This window comes from Cetorhinus maximus, chromosome 1, assembly GCF_964194155.1.
Source record: "Cetorhinus maximus chromosome 1, sCetMax3.hap1.1, whole genome shotgun sequence".
NCBI classification, from domain to species: Eukaryota; Metazoa; Chordata; class Chondrichthyes; order Lamniformes; family Cetorhinidae; genus Cetorhinus; species Cetorhinus maximus.
In genome coordinates, this window is record NC_135879.1 from 190,122,000 (window position 1) to 190,146,745 (window position 24,746).

The window sequence follows — 24,746 nt, forward strand, 5'->3', positions numbered from 1 at the left end:
CAGTGGCTGCCAAAAAATCTACACATCCCTTCTTCCTCCAAGTGTTTGTTCAAAGTTATGCATAATTTCGGGATTCCCTTCCAGCCAGTGCTGTTTCAAACTCTATATACTATCCATCTCTAAGCCTTCTTTTGCAATATTCTCTGCCATCATTCTCACCTTGTCACTCATTCTTGGTAAAATCTTTATCGACACCCCCATCATCTCTGGACTCGATTTCTCCAATACTGTCCTTGCCAGCTTCCTGACTTCAATCCTCCAAAAGGCCCAAAATGCTGCTGCCTACATCATGTCAAGCACTAAGCCCTGTATATCCAACATCCCATCCTCACTGGCCACCTGTTCCAAGATAAACCAAAACCCTTGCCCTTATCTATAAAAGCCTCCAGGACATTTCTCCATCCCACTTCCATAACCTTCTCTGGACTTGCATTGACTCTTGCATTCTTGCTCTGGCTTCCTGTGCATTTCCCCCCCCACTGCTCTACCATTGGTGGCAGTATTTTAAGATGCCTTGCTTCTACTCGCTAGAACTTCCAAACCACTTAGCATTTCTGCCTCTCTCCCTGCATTTAAGATGCCTCTTGAGGTTTGAGCATCGCTAGCAAGGTCAGCATTTATTGCCTATCTCGAATTTCTCTTGAGAAGTTAGCAGTGAGCTATCTCCTTGAACAATTGCAGTCCTTCTGGTGTTGGTACAATAACACTGCTGTTAGGGAGGGTGTTCCTGCATTTTGACGCTGCGACAATGAAGGTATACCAATATATTTTCAACTCAGAATGGTGTGTAACTTGGAGGGAAATTTGCAGATGGCGGCTTTCCCACATGCCTGCTGCCCTTGTCCTTTTTCGTCCTTCGGGGTGAAAATGACCATGTTCATCATCTGGGGTGTTTGGTATGGTTCTGTAGGTATGTAGGTAACTGCTAAAGCTGATCTGCAGCCAGAAAATTTTACTGCAAGTGGGATACCAACAGGATACTACTGGCAATTGAGTTTTGGACAAGTTGCTGGCTTGGGACTTCCTCTCCTTGTACTTTCTCTCTGCCTCTGATAAGTGCTTATTTTTGAAAGAGGATGCACCAATTTTTATTTGGCTGCGCCAGGTGCAGCAATCCTGGGTGAGCTTCTCCCAGGCCTCGGCGTCAATATCAAAACTCCTAAGTGAGGCCTTTCAGTGTGTGCTTGTAGTGCTTCCTTTGACCGCCATGAGAGTGCACCCCATTCTCAAGCTCTCCATAGAAGATTTGCTTTGGTAAGCAAGTGTCAGGCATTCTGACTACTTGGCCAGTCCAACTCAGTTGTGACTGTCTCAATATTGTGTGGATACTTGGCATGGCAGCTCGGGTGAGCACCTCAGTGTATGGTATTTTGTCCTGCCATCTGATCTTCAGAAGCTTCCGAAGACAGCTCAAGTGAAAGTGGTTGAGCTCTTGAAATAATGCTAGTAGACAGTCTAAGTCTTGCATGTGTAGAACACAATGGGCAGGACTATTGCTCCATTGACTTTCAGTTTGGTAGGCAGACTTACACCTCTTTGTTCCCCTACTGATGTTCGAAGTTTGTCGAAGGCTGCCCTTGCTTTGGTAATTCTCCTATATGTATCATCATCAATATAGAGAGCATTGAGAGAGTGTGCTGCCAAGATAGTGAACTTATTCCCTGCTGACAGGTTCTGGTCATGAACAGAAACCTTGGGCTCAAGAATGGGCTTTCCTGGGGCAAACTAGTATAATACTTCGTTTTACTTTGTGCTGGTCATGGGCCAAAATTTTGCCCTCATCAGACGGGCTCGGTGTGGGTGAGCGGGAAACGTTGGGAAGCCGACCACCACCCACAATCGGGCTGCGACTTCGATTTCATGCTGGCGGGTCAATTAAGACCCGCCCAGCTTGAAACGTGTGCTGCAGTGCTGTGTTGCCTATGGGTGGAGGGTGGGGGAGGGGGGGTTGGGAGGAGGGCAAGTGGGGAACATTGCGCAGAACTGCCTCAGGGAAATGAGGATTTAAAAAATTAAAAATAAAGAATTTTACAACGTTAAAAAACATGTCCCCTCATGTGACTCTCACATGAGCAGGGACAATATTAATGAAATGTTAAAATTTTAATTTAATTTTTAAAAGCTGTTGGAAACCTTATCCCACCCATGATCAGGTTTCCTAAAAAATCCAAAGGCTGCCTAGCCTTTTCGCCTGCCCACTAACCGTAAGGTTGGACAGGCAGTGAAAATTTTAATTCAATTATAACTTTAACGGTCTTAATAGTATGTTAATTGTTAGTGGGCGCGCTGCTGACTCCTGTTCGTTCAGGTCGGGCGCGTGCCCACCCGATGAGCGAAAAATTCTGCCCATAAGGCTGAAGTTGTCGCATACATTAGAGGACAAGCCCATGCTACATTATATGATCAACTCTGAACTAACAGCTAGTGCATAGCTATCAACAAACAGGAAATCACAAAGTATGTCCTTGGAGACTTTGGTCTTTGCCTTGTGTAATCTTATATTAAGCAGGTTTCTGTCCATGCAATATCTGATTTTGAAGCCAGGATCACCATCATGGAAGGAGTTAGAGATAATGGCAGATAAGAACATGCTGAAGAGGGTTGGCACCAGAATGCAGCCGTGTTTAGCTCCATTAATGACTGAGAATGGGTCAGAGGACTTGCCATCATCCAGAACACGTGCGAGCATGCTATCATGGAACTTTCGAACCACTGTGATGAATTTCTCAGGGCAGCCAAATTTCTTCATTACCGCCCAGAGGTCCTCATGGCTGACTGTGTCAAAGGCCTTGGTCAGGTCAGCAAACGTGGTTTGGAGTTTCTTGTTCTGTCCTTGACATTTTTCCTGGAGCTGTCTAACTGCAAACACCATATCAGTGGTTCCTTGAACTTTTCTGAAACTGCACTTACTCTCTGGTAGCAGAACCTGGTGGAGATGTTGCACTAAGCAGTTCAGAAGAATTCTGGCGAAGATTTTGCTAGCGATGGAGAGGAGTGAGATTCCCCTGACTGTCGCAAGATTAGCGAATTTTTGCTTGTAGATTGGACAATACAGTGGAAATTGGAGGCATCTTTGTACCCTTGCTCCCACATTGATTGAAAGAGTTCAGTGAGCTTCTTGTCCATGCTTTAACTTCCATCCTTGTAGACCTCAGCTGGGGTAACATCAGCCCCTGGAGTTTTGCCGCTAGACAGGAGCTTGACTGTATTTGTTTCTAGGAGTGCGGGAGGCAACCTGTGGTAGCTGGTTGATTGTTTCTTCATTGATGGATGGAGGCTAATTGAGAATGTGGCTTTAAAGTGCTTTCTGCCCATCTTTCTAGAATTTGGGCCTTTTCTGTGAGTAGCTTTGACCCATTGGCATCAAGGTTTTGTGCTAAACCAGTAGAAGAGGCGGTGGCTAAATGGTAATGTCAATGGACTAGTAATCCAGAAGTCCAGGCTTCTGCTCTGGGGGACATGGAGTCACATCCCACCATGGCAGCTAGTGGAATTAAATTTGATTAACAAATCTATAATTAAAAGCTAGCCCCAGTAATGGTGACCATGAAACCATTGTTGATTATCGTAAAAACTCATCTGGTTCATAAACCCCCTTTAGGGAAGAAAATCTACAGTCCTTACCTGATCTGGCTCACATGTGACTCCAGACCAACAGCAATAATGTTGACTCTTAAATGCCCTCTGAGATGGCCTAGCAAGCCACTTAGTTGTATCAAACTGCTACAAAGTCAAAAAGAAATGAAACTAGACAGAACACTGGGCAATGCCTGAGGCAGCAGAAACAAAAGCGGCACACCTAGCCCTGTTGACCCTGCAAAGTCCTCCTTACTAACATTTGGGGGCTTGTGCCAAATTTGGGAGAGCTGTCCCACAGACTAGTTAAACAACAGCCTGACATAGTCATAGTCATGGAATCATACTTTACAGACAATGCCCCATGCACCACCATCACCATCGCTGGCTATGTCCTGTCCCACCAACTGGACAGACCCAGCAGAGGCAGCAGCACAGTTTTATAGTTGGGAGGGAGTTGCCCTGGGAGACCTCAACATTGACTTTGGACCTCATGAAGCCCAGCTTCAGGTCAAACACGAGAGCACCACCGCTGACCAAGCCAGCCAAGTCTAGATGGACATAGCTGCTAGACTGGGTCTGCGGCAGGGGTGAGGGAACCAACAGGAAGGAAAACCTACTTGCCCTTATCCTCATGAATCTACCTGTTGCAGATGCTCTGCCCATGATAGTATGGTAGGAGTGACCACTGCACAGTTCTACTGGAGATGAAGTCCTGTCGTCACAATGAGGATACCCTCCATTATGTATGGCATTACCACTGTGCTAAATGGGCCAGATTTCAAACAAAGCTAGCAGTTCAAAATTGGGCATCCATGAGGCATTGTAGGCCATTAGCAGCAGCAGAATTTTATTCACCACAATTTGTAACCTCATGGCCTAGCATATCCCTCACCCTACCATTATCATCAAGCCAGGGGACCAACTCTGGCTCAATGAAGAGGGCAGGAGAGCATGTCAGGAGCAGCACCAGGCATTCCTGAAAATGAGGTGTCAACCTAGTAAAGCTACAGCACAGGAGTACTTGCTTGTTAAACTGCATAAGCAGCCTGTGATAGAGCTAAGCGATCCCTCAACCAATAGATCAAATCTAAGCTCTTGCAGTCCTGTCATGATTTTATTGAATGGTGGAGTGGGCTTGAGGGGCCAAATGGCCTATCCCTGCTCTTAATTCATATGTTCATTTGACTTGTGCATAAATGGATGATAGTGAGCCTTACTCTCTGGTCCTGACCTATCTTGCTTCAGTGACAAGACGAGTCTAGATGGCTGGAGACAGATCAGGATGCAGTGGGGGCCCAGGACACCTTCTGTGTCTTGTCGGCCCAGTTTCAAGAGTGTTGGACCTTAGATTGGTCTCATTCACCCAGTCTGCCAGAATCAGCCTTCGTCTGCCAGGGTAGACAAATCCCTAAGTTGCCGAGGGTAGGAGATCTCACAGCTACTCTTACCTGTTTTGGCCCGTCTGTCAAAGCAGTCTAGCACGCTGGTGTTGCATGCTAACGACTACTTGGATCCTCAGATGAGAGCGGGTTGAAGGTGAGGACCAATACAGGATCAGCCACTCCAAAGTGCAGTGGACCCAACTGAGAGGTCCTACCCCTCCCTTACAACCGTTACACCTTCTAACTAGTAAAGATCCCAGGTTTGGAAGTTGCTGTCAAAGGAGACTTGGCGAGTTATTGTAATGCATCTTGTAAATGGTACACACTGCAGCCACTGTGCACTGATGGCGGATGTTTAAGGTGAATTTAATTTATGAATTTAAGTCATAATTTTCATTCGGAGAGCTGGTGCAGACACAATGGGCCGAATGGCCTCCTGCACTGGTTACAGTAATTCTGTGGTGGATGTGATGCCAATCAAACAGGCTGTTTTGTCCTGGATGGTGTCGAGCTTCTTGAGTATTGGAGTTGCATACATCCAGGCAAGTGGGGAGTATTCCATCACACTCCTGACTTGTGCCTTTTGATGGTGGACAGGCTTTGGTGAGTCAGGAGGTGAGTTACTCATCGCAGAATTCTTATCCTCTGATCTGCTTTTGTAGCCACAGTATTTATATGGCTAGCCCAGTTAAGTACTGGGCAATGGTAACCCCCAGGATGTTGATAGTGGGGGATTTAGTGAAGATAATGCAGTTGAATGTCAAGAGGAGGTGGTTAGATTCTCTCATGTTAGAGATGGTCATTGCCTTGCACTTGTGTGGCATGAATGTTACTTACAACTTATCAGCACAAGCCTGATTGCTGTCCTGGTCTTGTTGCATACTGGCACGTACTGCTTCAGTATCTGAGGAGTTACAAGTAGGACTGAACACCGTGCAATCATCAGCGAGCATCCCCAATTGTGATGGAGGGAAGGTTATTGATGAAGCAGCTGAAGATAAATAACTGCTGCAATATTCTGGGGAGGAGATGATTGGCTTCCCAACAACCACAAATATCTTCCTTTGTGCTAGGTATAACTCCAGCCAGTGGAGAGTTTTCCCCCTGATTCCAGTTGACATCAATTTACAAGCGCTCCTTGATGCCACATTGTTTCAAATGCAGCCTTGATGTCAAGGGCATCTCTCTGGAATTCAGCTCTTTTGTCCATGTTTGTCCAAGGCTGTAATGAGGCCTGGAGCTAAGTGGCAGTGGCAGAACCCAAAAGGAGCATTGGTAAGCAGGTTATTGCTGAGTAAATGCTGCTTGATAGTACTGTCAATGATACATTCCATCAGTTTGCTGAAGATTGGGAGTGCACTGATGGGACGGTAACTGGCCAGATTGGAATTTCCCTGCTTTTAGTGGGCAGGACATAACTCAGCAATTTCCACCTTATCAGGTAGATGCCTTATTTTAGCTGTACTGCAACAGCTTGGCTAGGGGCAGAATTCTGATAGGCTTAAAAAAGCAATAATCTGATAAACAACTGATCTGAAAATTTTATTGTACTCATAAAGAAAGGGCCAAATTTTCGTGCCCGAGTCAGGAATGCATAGTCAGGAAAATTCCCAACACCGCAAACTTGAATCAGGAAAGAGTGCCCTGGATCTTTGGATTTTCATTCTGGGGAGTGAAGGTGTTAACAGGAAGTCAGGCCCGCCATCCCCGGAAAGAGTTCAAAAGCTGCCGGGTGCTGAGGTGCTCTGTTGAAAAGACGCATCTCGGTGCTTTGGGAGTTTGTCCCAGTTACAATAAAAACAAGAAAACAAAAAGGCCCTCTAGCCCTCATTCCTTACATCTCCTCACTCCCACATACACTCCCCATGCCCCATCCATGCAAACTGATGCCACCTCATGCCCCCTCGTACCCTTCATGCCCATATTTGTCCCTCTACCCACTTCTTGGCCCTTTATAGCCCCTAGGCCAACTCATGCCAACCCATGATTCCCCCCACCCACCACACTTTGCCCTTACACCCTCCATGCCAACCCACCCAGTATCTAACATGGGCAGACCTCAGGAGCCCTGGTAAAATGAAATAAAATAAAGTTCTAAGTGTCTATTGCAGACTTTACTGTTTTGTATTAAAAATCTCTGTTTTTAAAAAACTCCCATTCATAAAAGTGCATTCAATACATTCAAATCCCTTCAAGTGCTTAATCCCATGTGAAAACAAACATTTGTAATCATAGCCCTGCATCAAAAACTTTATAACCACTTGGAGCTGTCATTCAAACTGTGAACTGACAGGCACCCCACTGTGATAATGATAGGTTGTGAAATCAGTCATGCAGCACTAATCACATAATGAGAGCCCTCAGGCTTATGTGGACAGACAACTAGTAAAATTGCGAGCAGGCTGTTTTTCAAAAATTAAAGGGCCTGGGGATTTATATCACTTGACAGCTTGACAGTTCCAATGAGCTTATCCACTTTTTATGCACATTCATGTCAACTCTTAATAATCCCAAAGGGGCACTTGACCTCTCCTAAAGGACACCTTACCTCTCCTAAAGGGGTACCTTACCTCTCCTAAAGGAATACCTGGACCTCTCCAAAAGGGTACCCTACCTTTCCAAATAACTCTGGCAGCTTTAGTCCTTGTCCTCAAATGTCTAAAGCCCACGAGTCGTGTTTTGGACATCCCAGTTGCGAAACTTGCATCTGTTTGAAGGTAGCTACACTTTTATATGTGCAGCTACCTTCGTGAACCACTGATGTGGAAACTACAGCCTGCCCCTGTTTACCCTCAACTCCTACCCTGGTGAAAATGGTGGGTGCCAGGTTCGGGGGCGGGACATACAGAATCGGGTCTCCGGTGCCATTTTGGCTATGGCGTGGAGCCCTTCCAACTTTGCTAAATTCGGGCCAAAATATCAATTAATTGAATGATTTTAGACAACAGTTGTACTTTGTTTAATTATATTTTTTTCTAATGGTAAATACAAAATTTTAGTTGTCCTTAACTATGTATATGTGCATTTTTTAAGGTATTGAAAGACTCATTTGTTGGGAATTCTAAGACCTGTATGATTGCTAATATTTCACCTAGCCACGTAGCCACAGAACACACACTGAATACTTTACGTTATGCAGACAGGTGAGCAGCAAGTTACAACTTCTTTTCTTACAAATGTTGTAAAATTGCACATAGGTATCTGGGATAGTGGCTTTATTGCAACTTCTCAAAAAGCTTTTACTGAGGCTAGGATTGATGTCACATTGTTCTTCTCCTCACACACAGTGATCCAATACATAGAATTAACATCCAGGTAATGTGGTGTGGATGGAAACACTAGAATAATTTAAGAAACAGTTGGATGCTGTGATTGCAGAACTGTAGGATGTTTTTGGAAAGATGGGTTGGATTTGAATCTGTGTTCCAGAGGTGAAAGGTAAACTGATGCCACCTATTATTTAGATTTAATAATGTGTAAAACTAAGATATACTTAACATACCTGGACTGTTTTTCTCTCACAAGAACATAAGACCTAGGAGGAAGAGTAGGCCATTTGGCTCTTTGAATCTGTTCCACCATTCAGTAAGATCAGAGCTGATCTTCTATCACAATGTCATCTTTCAGTACATAATCCCATGTCACTTGATTCCCTTAGTATCCAAAAATTTGGATATCAGTGTCTGTTTTGAATATATTCACCAACTGAACAACCACAGCTCCCTGGGGTAGAGTATTCCAAAGATTTGCAACCCTTTGAATGAAGAAATTTCTCCCCCCACACTCTCAGTCCTAACTAGCTGATCTTCTACTCTGAATCTGCAACTTGTAGTTGAAGACTCCCAGCCAGGGGAAACATCACTCCAGCATTTACCCTGTCAAGCCCCTTAAGAATTTTATAGCTTTCAGTGAGATTTCCACAGTTCATTCTTCTAAACTCTTGGGAAAATGGACCTGATCTACACAATCTTCCCATCCCAGGAGCCAGAAGTGAAGTTTTGTTGCGTGCCTTCTAAGACAAGTTCTTAGGAGTCCAACACCGTACATAGTACTTCAGGTGTAGTATCACCAAGGCCCTATATAATTACAGCAAGATTTCTTTAAGCTAACATACAATTTGCTTTCCTAATTGCTTACTGCACCCCCATGTTAACTTTCTGTAATTTTTGGACAAGGACATCCAGGTCTAACATACCGTCTAATTTTTTTTTAGTGCATGGGTGATTTGTTTAAATGTGCGGACCCTTTAATTTTTTGTATAGTGTCATACGGGCAGTAACTTAAAGGGGCCGACTTAAGCTTGACCTGCGTGGCACTTTCAGGTCTCTGCCGCCGCACAGCTTACTAGGAACATTGCCCAGGTCTTCCTGAATATCGACATTTCCTAGTCTCTCACTATTTAAAAATATTCTTCATTTTTGTTTTTCCTACTGAAGTGGGATAACTTCACACTTCCCTGCTTTATTTTCCATCTGCTGCATTATTGCCCACTCATTCAATCTGTCCCTCCTCACTGTTTATTTTTCCACTTGACTTTGTATCGTTAGCAAACCTCAGTTCATGCATCAAAGTAATTGAGATAGATTTTAAATAGCTGATGCTCAAGCAGTGATCCTTGTGGAACCTTGCCTTCCTGAAAATTACCTGTTTATTCCTACACTCTGCTTTCTGTCCATTAACCAATCTTCTACATTACCCTGAAACCCATGAGTGCTAATTTTGTGCAATAACCTCTTGTGTAGCACCTTATCAAATGCTTTTTGAAAATCCAAATACATAACATCCACTAGTTCCTCTTATTAAGCCTGCTAGTTACAGCCTCTAAAAGTTCTAACAGATATGTCAAACAAGATTTCCCTTTCAGAAATCTGTGTTGACAATGCCCATTTTTATTATGATTTTCTAAGTGTCCTGTTACCATGTCCCTAAAAATAAATTCCATCGTTTGCCCTACTACTGATGCCAGGTTAACTGGTCTATAGTTCCTGCTTCCTCTTCGCCCCCCCCCCAACCCTGGACGATCAAAACCAAAACCAATCGCCCTGTTGGAATATCCTGACTAATTGTGAATGGTGTCTTATAGTACCAACGGAAGGAAACCAGGCCAGTAAGATTGGTTGAAAGTTCATCCAGTGCATAGCTAGCCTTTACAGATCTGTGATGAGCAATGATCCCTAAATTTTATTTGTTGTGCATGGCCTATTTATTTCAATGCACAGGCACTCATGTGGGGCTGGATTTAATGCGACCCGTCACAGCTGGAATCATGGCAGCCAAGCCCACTTAATTGCAGGAGGCGCCGTGCATCAGTCTCCTGGTGGCGGGAGAATCACCCCTGATTAAGTTGGAGGGCAGAAGGGGCTAACGTGGGATCTCCGGCCACTGGTGGCAGGATGTCAAATGAGGCTCATTAATGAGCCAGTTGACACCCATTATCCCTGAGACCATCGCAATTTTGAGGTGTCTCGGGGATTTAATGAGAGCAGCACAATTCCCCCAAGTCCTCAGAAGGCCGACCAATAAACTGACCCCCCCAGTGCCTGATATCAGGGGACCCAGCATTGGTTGGGGGGGTAGGGAGATGCTGAAAGTCATCGCCCCACCCTTGCCTCCAACCCCCATCCCGCTCGGCACTCAATTTGGTCTGGGTCCCATGACGTTCTTGAGCCTCTGGTGGGTGCAGTGCCACTGGTACAGGCAGTGATGAGTAGCTGCCAGCATCTGATTAGCCAGCAGTTCCCAGTGAGTGGGACTTACACCCCTAGGGATCTCAACCACGAGGGAAGGCCTGACTGTAGTCGCTTAAGTGCCTGAAGGGTACTGGATTCCATCGGGCCTCCCCACAGAACTGAGGGGGTGGGGGGTGGGGTTCACTGCCAGTTCTCCAACTGGTGGGCAAAACCCCTGTCAGCCCCACAAATTCTAGTCTGTAGTATCTTAAAGGGGACAGCTTGAGAGCAGCCTGCGCAGTACCTTCATAATCATTGCATGGTTGTCAGCAGGGACAATGGTACAGGATCCTTGGTGCTCCTGATTAGGAGGGCAAGATGGCCAGTTGAAGAAATCAATACAACATCCAAAATAACAAAAATAAATTAAACCTTCATGGAAGACGATTTGTTTACTTTCACATTTTTGTTGTATTTAATGCTTTGTAAAAGTCAGAGTTAGATGGATTTATTGACTCCTTTTTACATTTTTTAAATTAGCATCATGTCTTTTTAGCTAATCTAGCTGTTAATATTTTCAGGGTAAAGGAATTAAAGCGAGGAACCAAAACACCCAGCACAATTTATACTAGATGTCAAGGCGTTAGAAGTCCATCTCCAAAACGTACCAAAGAAACACCTTGTAAAAAATGGGGAGAAAAATCAGTACAGAAAAATGTGAAGCTGAGAATTGAACAGTCCTATTGTGAGACTAAAAATACAATGCAGCCTATATCATCATCAGTTTGTCATCCACCTAATGTTCTTCTCTGTTCCACACCAAAAATGTTGAATAAAAATGCCCTTTCCCAGACCAGCTCAAAGGACTTGTGGCTTAGTCACACTACACCCATTAAGGGAATGCTTAAGAAAGATTCCTTAGATGTCAAAAAGAATGCAAAGGATAAGGGTTCAACTGATAAGAGCCATATTACTAAAGAGCGTTTTCTGAATAACCCTAAACCTGGAACATCCAAAAGAATTCAGTGTGGACAAAGGAATAATTCAATTCCAGAAAATGAATGTAGAGTATCGAGAAACGTGAAAGTTCAAGCAGTTTATCCCATTCAAAAAGAAATCATTTCAAGAAACAGATTTCACTTTACTGATCAGGTACCAAAGAACTATTCACCCAATAAAGAAAATAATGCTGAAAGTTTTGAAAATGAGTGTGACAATAGTCCAGAGTCATCAGTCAACAAACGCTTTCTGCAAAAGGAACGGGAAAGACATTTGCGTCTTTATCACCAGCAACTCCAACAACTTCAACAATCGCCATTGATGCAAAAGAAGCTTGGTTATCAACCCTTGAAGGAACTTCTCGGGCAACTCTATGAACCTAAAATTAAAATGGATGATGAGGAAACTAAATACATTTCCTTACTGCAGTGTGCTGCCCAAAGGCCAGATGATCAGAATGATTGTAGTAGCAGTTCTGATTCATTTTCTGATTACCAATACATGCTCAGTAGAGAAAATCACACTGATGGTAATCAAGATAGGTTCTGTGAAGTATCAAAAAGAGAACTAAGTGGAAGGAGGAACGTTCAAGAATCCCTGTTTCCTCAAAATCAACATGTTAGCCCAAGGGCAGAAGACAGCAATAAAAACAGTTCACCGTGGAATACAGGAGAAGACTGTGTAGTCACCCACTCGTCAGAAAGTAACTCCAAACAAACAGCATATTCACACAACAATATTGACTGTGGTCAAGAGAACTCAAATCATTTATCATCTGACTCCAAAATCACTCCACAGAATAAAAAGCAACAATGTCTTTCAATTTATCACCAAGATAACAATGCTGCTGCTTCACAGCATTCACAAATGAGCAGTAATTTGTCTCTTGCTGTAGATTTTAAAACTACTAAAGCTGGAGATACCACTTTATTTCAATCTAGCAGAATTATTGATTCCCATTTGAATGCTCAGTCTCTGTTAAAAAGGATAACGAAAGATGAACAGATGTGTAATATCACAAACAATGTAATTACATCCACCGATTGCATTTCTGAAGATTTATTGACTGTTTCAGATAGCCATCATTCCATGGAGAGGCCACCTTCAAAAATTGCAATTCCTACTAATGAAGCAATGACAATATCATGTAATCAGTGCACTGCTGAGATGGAGGATTCACCAGTGTGTCTCTGTAACAAAGCTGAAATTTCATCACCACCAACTGTTTATTTTGGAAACTGGGTGACTGTATCACATGACTATCTTGATAAAAATCAGAAGTTTTCACCAGCTCCATTGCTTGACAAGAAACAGCCTTGTCGCAATCTAACTTCTATTTTGAATGATGGAATTGAAGTGCAGCTGGCTACACGAGATGAAAATGACCAGTGTTCAAGAACTAACTATGCAGAGACTTCTTGTAAAGACCTCAACGTTTTAACAACCAATTCATCAACTTTGTCAACAAATCAAAGGAAAGGCTTTCAAATCCCATCGAATCGAGAAGTGTACCTTGGTGCCTCACCACGTGGCAGCCCGCTCGCCAATGACATTAGCCAGACAAGTGAATGTAACTATTGCAAACAAGGGGTTAAATGCTTTAACAGTGAACTCTATGATGCTGACATTGAAGAAGCTGAAATTAGTTCTTCCATTTTACACTTGAATTGTGATGCATCTTCTGAGGACGAAGCCATGGCATATCAATATTGTTCAGATGCTGAAGAACAGAGCGCTATGGCTTCATACCTTAACCAAATGAGTATTCAGGATGGCATTTCCACCCCAACAATTTCCAATGAGAAAACAGAACAGATTAAAAGCGCTGCTATTGAAGAATCACAGCAACAAACAAAAGAGTTGGAAGCTGAAAGCAGTACTGAAGAGAATCTTAACAACTGTCATAATGAATTTCAACTTCGGTGTAAGTCCGATCATAAGGATTTGGTAGGCATGTTTAAAGAAAAATTACTTCAGAATACTTCTGTTCAGTTTAGCCATCTTTCTGCAGAGCAAGATTCAATTCCTACTATCAAAGAGTCAATTAACGATAATAAAACCAACAACGGAGCAACTGGTCAAACTATAAAAAGTCCTTGCACAGATGGTAGCCAATCTACAGGTTTAAATCCCCAGGACCTGCAGGCAGTGGAAAACATGCAGTAAGTATGAAACTAAGTGAACTTTTTAAATCAGATTTTCCTCCTTATTTAAAAGTCATGCTACCCTGAAATATCAATATTTTTAATCGTTAGTATAAATCTGGACAGCTGTTAGCTAAGCCAGTAATAAAAATCCTGCTAATTGTGGCACATGTACAGATAATTCATCTCAGCAAAATATTATTCATTCTTCTTAGGCACGTTATTGAACAGCCTGGTAATGCTTCAGTTGGTGCTGTGAAAGCCGACCACAAATTTCCCCCTGTGTGAGGTGCCGCTGGCCACTTGCTGCATGGCTAGCACACTGTTACTGAATTATAATGGCACATGCAGGTGTGTCCCCTGTGTGTGCCAGAGACCTTGATTGCAGCTAACATGATGTGAGTCAGCTGAATGGGTTGATGCAACACCCGAATATAAGGCATCATCTCCGTGAACCACTCCTGAAACAGCAAGCAATATGGAGCAAGATTAGCCCTGTTCTAGGACTGTGTAAAGGGCCGGTTAATAAGTTGCAGGTGAAGTGTTTTTCTGACTTGCTTTTGTGAAGGCTTGATTTATGGAAGCACTATTTTGAATTGCTGGAGTAATTTGGAGATATTTGCTGCACACAATAAGGGAGGAAAGACCAGTGCCTTACATAGGTATGGGGGCATTTGTTCCAGTTTCATTTGTTCTGCAACATGACCAGGGCACGGAGAGGAGACTATGAAGGAGGCTGGAGAAGGAGGGCTCTTTCTTCATAGAAGGCCATGACCATAAAGGGTGTTGTGGTAGCATCATTCCCACTTAGCCATGGGTCAGGAGCAATGCCTGAGGCAACAGTTTTACCAAGGAGGTTGTCATGGAGTTGTGCTACCTCCTTCACACTCACATGGAGCCTCAAAGCAGGACAAGGACAGCCCTCCCAGTGATCATGACAGTCACCGCTGCTCTAACATTCTATGCCAGTGGATCCCTCCAGGTAAGAGCAGGTAACATTAGTAACATTTCATAGTTTGCCATTTTTGGCATCATTAAACCAACTAAGTGCCCCATGTGAAAGAGGTGTTATTAACTCACTGTTAAGAAAGCAAAAACTTTAGCACAAACTGAAATAAAAACATGATTCCCGGTGTCGATGATGTACTTCAGCAACCCCCTACCCACCCCTCAGCACCCACTGGTCACAGAAGGACACTAGCTTACTGGTGGATATGGCATGCTCCTTTTCCAGGCACACGGAACCACGGAATAGAAGGAGACAGTCAGGCCGAGTGACTTCCTCAACCGCCTGCTGTCTGAACCTGTTAATGGCCACCTTGGCCACGTCCAGGAGCAGTCCTGTGAGGGAGTCCTTTGATCTCTTGTGCACCCCCCCCCCCCCCCCCCCCCCCGGCCACAACCCCCAACTCTGCAACAGGTGGCACAATATCAGGAGCGTGGGGCTGAAGTGCAATCAGAAATTGAGCAGCCAGTTTTCCATTTATAGATGCATCGGGTAGAATACGGAGGCAATGTACGCAAGGAGAGGGGACTTCATCCTCTTCTTCCTGAGGAGGGAACAGCAGGATGAAAGGGCAGATGGATTAGCTAGGATAGAGGGCTTCCATTTCAATGGTGAGCAATATTTGAACTGCAAAGCAGTTGGTGTGTATCCTCACAACACTTCAAGGCATTTATTCTGTGATAGTCCACAATACCTATTATCTTCAGGCCTCCAAGGATGGCTGCTTAGTGACAAGGACTTACCCCCTCTACAAGTGGCTGATAACCCACCTCTTCCACTATTCCACTATGCAAGGTCCTCGAGCAAAGGAGCAACCTGAAACCTTGACAAAGGCTATTCCTATTGCCTTCTCAAACTATGCTTTCGCTACCTAGATCGTTTTACAAAAAATGCTTAAGAAGGTATACATGTTTGTGGTGGAGTGATGCATCCACTGCAATCTAGCCATTCTGAGGGCTTAATCACAACCCCCTGCAATTCAGAGACCACCACAGGAGCAGGAGAAAGTGAGGAGACCATATCCACTACGTGCAATTGGATGCAATGAAAGGGACCATATTGTGAGACTTGGAGTCAGGTAAAAGGAAATTTTCAACCCAAACATGGACCCACCATTCTCCAAAAGTCCATCCATATTATAGAGGAGCCCAGCACTTAAGTGCAAAGGATAAGGCTGAAGCATTCGCAACAAATTTCAGCCAGAGGTGCCGAGTGGATGATCCATCCTCCAGAGGTCCCGAGCATCACAGATGCCAGTCTTCAGCCAATTCGATTCACTCCATGTGATGTCAATAAATGGCTGAAGGCACTGGATACTGCAAAGGCTATGGGCCCTGACAATGTTCCGGCAATAGTACTGAAGACTTGTGCTTCTAGCCAAGCTGTTCCAATGCAGCTACAACACTGGCATCTACCCAGCAATGTGGAAAATTGCCCAGGTATGTAACAATGGAAATGGAAGTACAACGAAGAATCTTAACTTGGAGCATGTTTTGGGCTGATGGACACCAGTGTGAGTGGGACTGGCCTGGCATCAACAATGTGAGGCCTAATCAATTTTAACCGCAGCCCTCTTAATTCCAGCCCATCTACTTTCAGGGCAGAATTTCCAATTGGCCTCCAGCATATAATGTGAGTGCACCTCTTAAAGGAAAGTTGCATTCATTTCTGGCAGATTTTTTTCTGCTGCTTCTGTAAGGAAGAAATGAGTCACAAGGCTACACACAAAATCTCCGATCCCTTCCCGGAGATACTGTTGGCAAAGGTAAGGGCAAGAAGTGACCTTATTTTTCTCACTAATGGGAAGAAAAATCCAAAAGCCAACATACAGCAGACCTACAGGGATAGTCCCATGAGCATTACCCCCAGGAACTGGATACTTTGCAGGAAATGCTTCAGTGACCTAGCCAGAGCAACGAGGGTACCCACAGTTCTTCATTTCTCCATCTTTCTATATAATGCCTGGAAACAATCCCTTGCCCTTGTACTCTAAGTGCTTCACCCCTTGTATCACCTCCTTCACTGCCAATCACAAAGGGACACTATACTGCTTCTTATTCTCATTCCAAACACAAACTCATGCATCCTGCCTTCACAGCAGTCACTAGCAGCATTCTGTTCTCACATAGTTGCAATTGCTGAACTAGGAATTCCTCTTATCACTCTTTCCTCACTTCACATTCCAGTCACTTTTGTTCCATCAAACACCTCTCCTTACTTGCAGTTTGTTTCTTCACACTCTCAGCACTACATAAGCACTACATGAAGAATTTGGCAGTCTGCAGATTGTGCATTGGATTTATTAGCCATCTTAAAATCCATTGAACCAGAATAGAAGCAAGTCATCCTTGATCCCAAGGGATTGCCTAAGAAGGGGAGACATGAAGAAGCCCCACAAAGTGCCCAATCCTTCTCAAAAGCCATTCACTTTCAAGAAGGAGTTACATATAGCTCTTGGGGCGAAAGGGATCAAAGGATATGGGGAGAAAGCGGGAGCAGGCTACTGAGTTGGATGATCAGACATGATCATAATGAATGGCAGAGCAGGCTCGAAGGACCGATTGGCCTACTCCTGCTCCTAGTTTCTATGTTTCTAACAGTCTGCACTTCTGTAGGATAAAATAACTTACATTAGGGGGATGACCACCCAATAATTAGATCCTGAGCAAAACAGAGCAGGCAGGCCTGGATGTCATTAGCTGAACAACAGTCACAATATTGGAGATGGAAAGGCTGGGGCCTAAATTGAGCAAGGTGCTTGCCTATTATTTTTATTTTAGTTCAAATAATTGCACATTTAAGCAGCTTCACTACATAATGAATATATATCATCTGCTTCTATCTATCCTACTTTGCCATGCTAACTTATCCCATTTTTCTTCTCCTAGGCCCATCCCAGCATCTTGATCCATCAAGGAGGATTCAGAGGAAGGCTATCCTCAGGAAAAGCCCTCCATCCCTCCCAAAAGCCATCAGAGATTGGCACCTTAGATGAGTTAGACCAGGCTAGTCCAAACTTGTCATCTGAGGGGGGCCACATTTCCATCTTATTCTCACTTAAAGGGCCAATGAGGAAATTTCAGAAAAATAAGGTTTGGCACAACTTTAAACTGAATTTCAAAACAAAGTTGAGTTACAGGTACCCAACCCGAAAACCGGGTACCACCCTAAAAACTACAATGGCAGTGTTATCCATCACATCCGGGTTGCGGCGCACTGATCCCCTGCTCCTTGGGACCGGCCTTATTTATTCCATGTCGGGATTAATGGTGCAGAAACTGGCATGGTCCGCCCCTCATCCTTTCCCCGGGACAGAGAAATCAGTGAGAAAAAGATGGAAATGTGGCCACCCCCCCCAGATGACAAGGTTGGACTAGCCTGGTCTAACTCATCTAACCAATCTCTGATGGCTTTTGGGAGGTATGGATGGCTTTTCCAGAGGATAGTCTTCCTCCAAATCCTCCTTGGAATTCCTAGTTCAGCGATTGCAGCTATGTGAGAACAGAAAGCTGCTAGTGACTGCTGTGAAGGCAGGATGCATGAGTTTGTGTTTGGAATGAGAATAAGAAGCAGTATAGTGTCCCTTTGTGATTGGCAGAGAAGGAGGTGATGCAAGGAGTGAAGCATTTAGAGTACAAGGGCAAGGGAAAAGATTGTTTCCAGGCGTTATATAGAAAGATTATCCTGTCTCCCCCCCCACCCCCAAAGGCCCAAAATCCGGAAAACATCTCGTCCTGAGCATCCTGGATATAGAGTCCAATACCTGCATTAAGAAACAATTACTGAGCAAAACTAACAATTTATTGCTATGACATACCTTTAAGTTAAAAAAGAGTAATTAATAAAAATGACCAGAGTGTGAGAGGGTGTGTGTGTGTGCCAGGTCCACTCTCAGTCTCAGGGTGCCCACTTACTCACCCTCACCCACCGTGCGTGGGTATATGCATGTGTTGGTGTGTGGTGGTGAGATTAAGTGAGAAACCTGAGACTGGGAGTAAAGCAGACACACACTCACTCTCTCATTCCCACATACAAACACACACACTCTCTCAATTTCCCCACACACACACATTATCTCACTCACTTCCATATATACACACACACACACAATCTCACTCACTCCCATGCACACTCACTCACTCAGATACACACACATACACACTCTCTCTCACTCACTCCCATACACACGCACTCTCACTCACTCCCATACACACACACACTCACTCTCTCACTCCCATACATGCACACATACTCTCTCACTCCCTCCCACACTCAATCACTCGCACACTCACACACATACACTCTCACTCACTCCCACACATCACACACTCATTCACTCTCTCACTCACTCCCACACACACAGACACTCCCATGCACATATGCTCCCAAACACAAACAAACACGCACATATGCATTCTCACTCACTCTCACACACGCATTAATTCACTCAATGACTACATCTGCAGGAAGTGTCACCAGTTGCAGAAACTTGAGCTTCAAGTTGCGGAGCTTGAGTGGCGGCTGGAGTCACTGTGGTGCATCTGCAAGGCTGAGGATTAAGTAGATAGCATATTTAGAGAGATGATCACACCACAGCTAAGAAGTACACAGGCAGAGAGGGAATGGGTGACCGCCAGAGTATCTAAGAGAAACAGGCAGGTGTACAGGAATCCCCTGAGGCTATCTCATTCTCTAACTGCTTTTTCATTTTGGATACTGGTGAATGAGATGGTTCCTCAGACGACTGTATCAAGCGTCAAATCTGTGGCACCACAGGTGGCTCAGCATCACAGGAGGGGAGGAGGAAGAGTGCAAGTGCTATAGTAGTAGGAGGTTCCATAGTTAGGGGAGCAGGCAGGTGTTTCTGTGGCTGTAGATGTGACTCCAGGATGGTATCTTAGCTCCCTGGTGCCAGGGTCAAGGATGTCACAGAGCAGCTGCAGGACATTCTTTTCAGGGAGGGTAAACAGCCAGAGGTCGCGGTCCACATTGGGACCGATGACATAGGGAGGAAAAGGGATGAGGTCCTGAAAGCAAATTTTGGAGAGTTAGGAAGGGAAGTAAAAAGCAGGACCCCAAGAGCAGTAATCTCAGCATTACACCCAGTGCCACGTGCTAGCGGGCATAAGAATAAGAAGATTGAGCAGTTCAACACCTGGCTGGAGAAATGGAGTGGGAGGGCTTTAGATCTCTGAATCATTGGGATCAGTTATGAGGCATGTGGGACTTGTACAAGAAGGACGGGTTACACCTTAACTGGACTGGGACAAATTTCCTCACAGGGAGGTTTGCAAGTGCTGTTGGGGAGGATTTAAACTCGATTGGCAGGGGGATGGGACCTGAGGGGAAATTCAGAGTGCAGAGGAGAAAAACTGTCAGTGGGAAGTTGTGAAGTATCAACTGATTATGAGGATATATCAGAGAGTTACATTATGGTAGATCGAATACTTGGAGAGTTTGATAGAATTAGTGTGGGCGATAGCAAGTCATTAAAGGGGTCAGAGCAATGGAGAAAGTTAAAAATCCTAAATCAGGGCTAATGTTCATCTATGTGAATGTATGGAGTGTGGTTAATAAGATTGATGAACTGCAGGCACAGGTTGACAAATGGAATTATGATATTATTGCTATAACAGAGATCTGGTTCAAAGAAGGCAGGACTGGGTGTTAAATATTCCTGGGTACAAGGTGTTTAGGAGAGACAGGAAGGGAAGAAGAGAAGGGGACTGGCAATATTGATTAAAGATGGCATTACAGTACTGGAGAGAGAGGATGTACCACAGGGGTCAAGGACGGAATCTCTCTGGCTAGAGCTAAGGAAGGAAAAGGTGCAATAACATTGATTGGTGTAGTATACAGACGACCAACTAATGGAAGGGATGTGAAGAAACAAATTTGCAAAGAAATTACGGAGAGGTGCAAGAATTATAGAGTAATCATAATGTGGGACTTCAATTATCCAAATATAGACTGGGATAGGAATAGTACAAAGGGACAAGAGGAGCGAGAGTTCCTGGAGTGTGTTCAAGATAATTTTCTGCAGCAGTATGTTTCCAGTCCAACAAGAGGACGTGCAATTTTGGACCTGGTTCTGGGGAATGAGTTGGCCCAAGTGCATTAGATATCTGTGGGAGAGCCTCCATAGAAAAGTTACAACACAGAAGGGGGCCATTCGGCCCATCTTGTCCATGCCAGCCGGAGGACACCAGGTGCCCTTTCTAATCCCACCTTCCTGCACCCGGCCCATAGCCCTGCAGCTTACAGCACTTTAGGTGCAGATCCAGGTACTTTTTAAAAGAGTTTAGAGTTTCTGCCTCTACCACCAACTTGGGCAGCGAATTCCAGACACCCACTACCCTCTGCATAAAAAAGTTCTTCCTCATGTCCCCCCTACACCTTCTGCCACTTATCTTGAATCTATGTCCCCTGGTTCTAGAATTCTCCATCAAGGGAAACAATTTTATCCTGTCCACTCTATCTATTCCCCGCATAATTTTGTACACCTCTATCAAGTCACCTTTCAGCCTTCTTTGTTCTAAGGAAAATAAGCCCAACCTATCCAATCTCTCCCCGCAGCTAAACTTTTCTAACCCTGGCAACATTCTTGTAAACCTCCTCTGCACACTCTCCAGAGCTATTATGTCCTTCCTGTAATGTGGTGACCAGAACTGCACACAATACTCCAGTTGTGGCCTCACCAGTGTTTTATACAATTCCAACATTATATCCTTACTTTTATATTCTATACCTCTGCCAATGAAGGAGAGCATTCCATATGCCTTCTTTACAACCTTGTCTACTTGAACTGCTGCTTTCAGGGACCTGTGTACTTGTACGCCAAGATCTTTCACTTCATCTACCCCTCTTAGTATATTCCCATTTATTGTGTAATCCCTGTAACTGTTTGACCTCCCTAAATGTATGACCTCACATTTCTCTATGTTAAAATCCATCTGCCACTTAACCGCCCACTCCACCAACCCATCTATATCGTTTTGGAGATTATGGCTATCCTCGACACTATCCACTACTCGGCCAATCTTTGTGTCATCTGCAAATTTCCCAATCGTGCCTCCCACGTTCACGTCCAAATCGTTAATATATAACACAAACAGCAAGGGTCCCAACACCGAGCCCTGTGGAACACCACTTGAGACAACTTTCCATTCGCAAGGGCATCCATCGACCCTTTGTTACCTGTTACAAAACCGACCTTTTATCCAGTTTGCCACATTACCCTGAATCCCATGGGCTTTTACTTTCCTGACCAATCTGCCATGTGGGACCTTGTCAAATGCCTTGCTAAAATCCATGTACACAACATCCACTGCACTACCTTCATCAACCCTTCTTGTCACTTCCCCAAAGAATTCAATCAAATTTGTGAGGCAAAACTTTCCTTTAACAAATCCATGCTGACCATCCCTGACTAGTCCATGCCTTTCCACATGACAGTTAATCCTATCTCTCAGGATTGATTCTACTAATTTGCTCACCACCGATGTAAGACTAACTGGCCTATAATTGTTTGGCATTTCCTTTGATCCCTTTTTAAACAATGGAAATACGTTTGCATTTCTCCCGTCCTCTGGTACCTCCCCTCTATCTAGTGAAGATTGGAAAATCATCCTCAGAGTGTCTGCTATCTCCTCCCTGTCTTCCTTCTGCAGCCACTGAAACAATCCATCTGGCCCTGGTGACTTATCCACTTTCAAGGATTTCAACCCTTCGAGTACTTCCTCTCTCTTTATGACTATCCCGTCCAATATCTCGCAATGTTCCTCCTGGACTACTATATCTACATCCTCCCTTTCCTTTGTAAACACGGAGACAAAATATTCATTCAAAACCCTTCCCACAGCCTCTGCATTTACACACAAGTTTCCATCTTCATCTCTGGTAGGTCCTACTTTTCCCTTAACTAACCTTTTAGCATTAATGTATTGGTAAAACATCTTTCGGTTATCTTTAACTTTACTTGCTAATCTTTTTTCATGCCCTTTCTTTGATTTCTTTATTTCCTTTTTTATTTCGTCCCTGCACTTCCTATATTCGTCTAGGCTATCTGCAGTGCTTAGTTCTTTGTGCCTATCGTGCGCTTTCTTTTTCTGTTTGATCTTTCCCTGTATTCCTCTAGACAACCAGGATTTGGCAGTACCACTCATATTTTTGTAGGGGACATGTCTACTTTGTACAATTAGGATTTCGCTTTTTAGTGCTTCCCACTGGTTTTCCACTGTTTTATCCTCCAGCAGTGCTGTCCAGTCCACCTCAGCCAAGCCCCTTCTCATTTCTGCAAAATTTGCCTTCCCCCAGTTCAAGACTTTTACTCCTGCCTTATCTCTGTCCTTTTCCATGGTAATGCTAACCCTAACTGAATTGTGATCACTGTCCCCGATATGGTTGCTAACTGTCACTTCACCCACTTGCCCTTCTTCGTCCCCCAAAACTAGGTCTAGAATTGCATCTCCTCTCGTTGGGTTTGTCAGTAATTTGTTGAAAAACTTTTCCTGGACACACTGCATGAATTTTTCGCCCTCAGTGTCCCTTGTATTGTTTGAATCTCAGTTGATATTAGGATAGTTGAAGTCTCCTACTATTAATGCCCTCTTGTTCTTACAAGCAGAAATTTGCCTACATATTTATGCTATTATCTCCCTTTCACTATTTGCGGGTCTGTAGTATACTCCCAGTAGTGTGACTGCCCCCTTTTTATTTCTAAGCTCAATCCATAAAGCCTCGTTTGTTGACCCATTTAGTATATCATCCCTTCTCACAACTGGAATTGATTCTTTAACCATTAGTGCAACCCCCCCTCCTTTTGCCTCGCTGGTACAGTGACCATTGTATCATAAGGTTTAGGTTAATCATGGAAAAGGACAGGTCACAATCCAGAGCAGGGGCAATTAATTGGGGGAAAGCCAACTTCGATGGGATAAGGATGCACCTGAGCCGAGCTGAGTAAGTTGGAATTAAGTGTTGGCAGAAAAGACAGTGGCTGAACAATGGGCCACCTTCAGAGAAAAAGTATTGCAGGCAATGTCAAGGTGTATTCTCTTGAAAGGGAAAGGTAGGACAAATAAATCCAGAGCACCCTGAATGACGAGAGAGAAAGAGATAAAGATGAAAAGGAAGAAGTGCACGTATGACAGACGGCAGGTAGAAAATACAATGGAGAATAAGGCTGAATAAAGAAGGACCAGACGGGAAGTAAAGAAACTAATAAGAAAAGCGAGGAAAGAGCATGAAAAGAGGCTGGCAGCAAACGTAGAAGGGAATCCCAAGGTCTTCTATAAGCATGTAAATAATAAAAGGGTGGTATAAGAAAGAGTAGGGCCGATTAGGGACAAAAAAGGGGACTTGCATGTGGAAGCTGGAGTAATAGTGGAGGTGTTGAACGAGTACTTTGCATCTGTCTTTACAATAGAAGAACATGCTACCCAGGCTGAGGTAAGAGAGGAGGTAACTGGTACACTAGAAGAATTTACTATTGAAAGGAAGGAGGTGTTGGAAAGGCCATCTTTACTTAAAATAGATAAGGTACCAGGACCCGATGAGATGCATCCAAGGGTACGGAGGGAAGTGAGAGTGGAAATTGCAGAGGCACTAGCAATAATCTTAAAGTTTTCCTTAGACACGGGGGAGGTGCCAGAGGACTGGAGAATTGTGAACGTTACACCCTTGTTTAAAAACGGGTGTAAGGATAAAGCTGGCAACTACAGACCAGTCAGTTTGACCTCTGTGGTAGAGAAACTTCTGGAAACTATAGTAGGGGATAAAATGAATAGTCACTTACACAAGTACAGGATAATTAAGGAAAGCCAGCATGGATTCACTAAGGGAAAATCATGTTTAACTAACTTGCTGGAGTTTTTTGTGGAGGTAACAGAGAAAGTTGTTGAGGGAAATGCTGTTGGTGTGTGTATGGATTTTCAAAAGGCATTTAATGCTGTGCCACGCAAACTTG

General features: G+C 44.0%; 1 protein-coding gene across 6 annotated transcripts in view; it reads left to right on the forward strand.

Annotated features, from left to right (window-relative positions):
- LOC144686144 (kinesin-like protein KIF24) overlaps positions 1-24,746 on the forward strand; it is a 127,204-nt gene that overhangs the window by 87,071 nt on the left and 15,387 nt on the right. For 4 of the 6 annotated variants that reach the window (XM_078551289.1, XM_078551291.1, XM_078551290.1 and 1 more), the window contains 2 exons: positions 7,995-8,104; positions 11,212-13,791. In XM_078551289.1, coding sequence (XP_078407415.1) covers positions 7,995-8,104; positions 11,212-13,791 — 2,690 coding nt within the window. The remainder of the gene's footprint in view (positions 1-7,994; positions 8,105-11,211; positions 13,792-24,746) is intronic. The other 2 variants (XR_013577880.1, XM_078551292.1) reach the window with 2 other exon arrangements.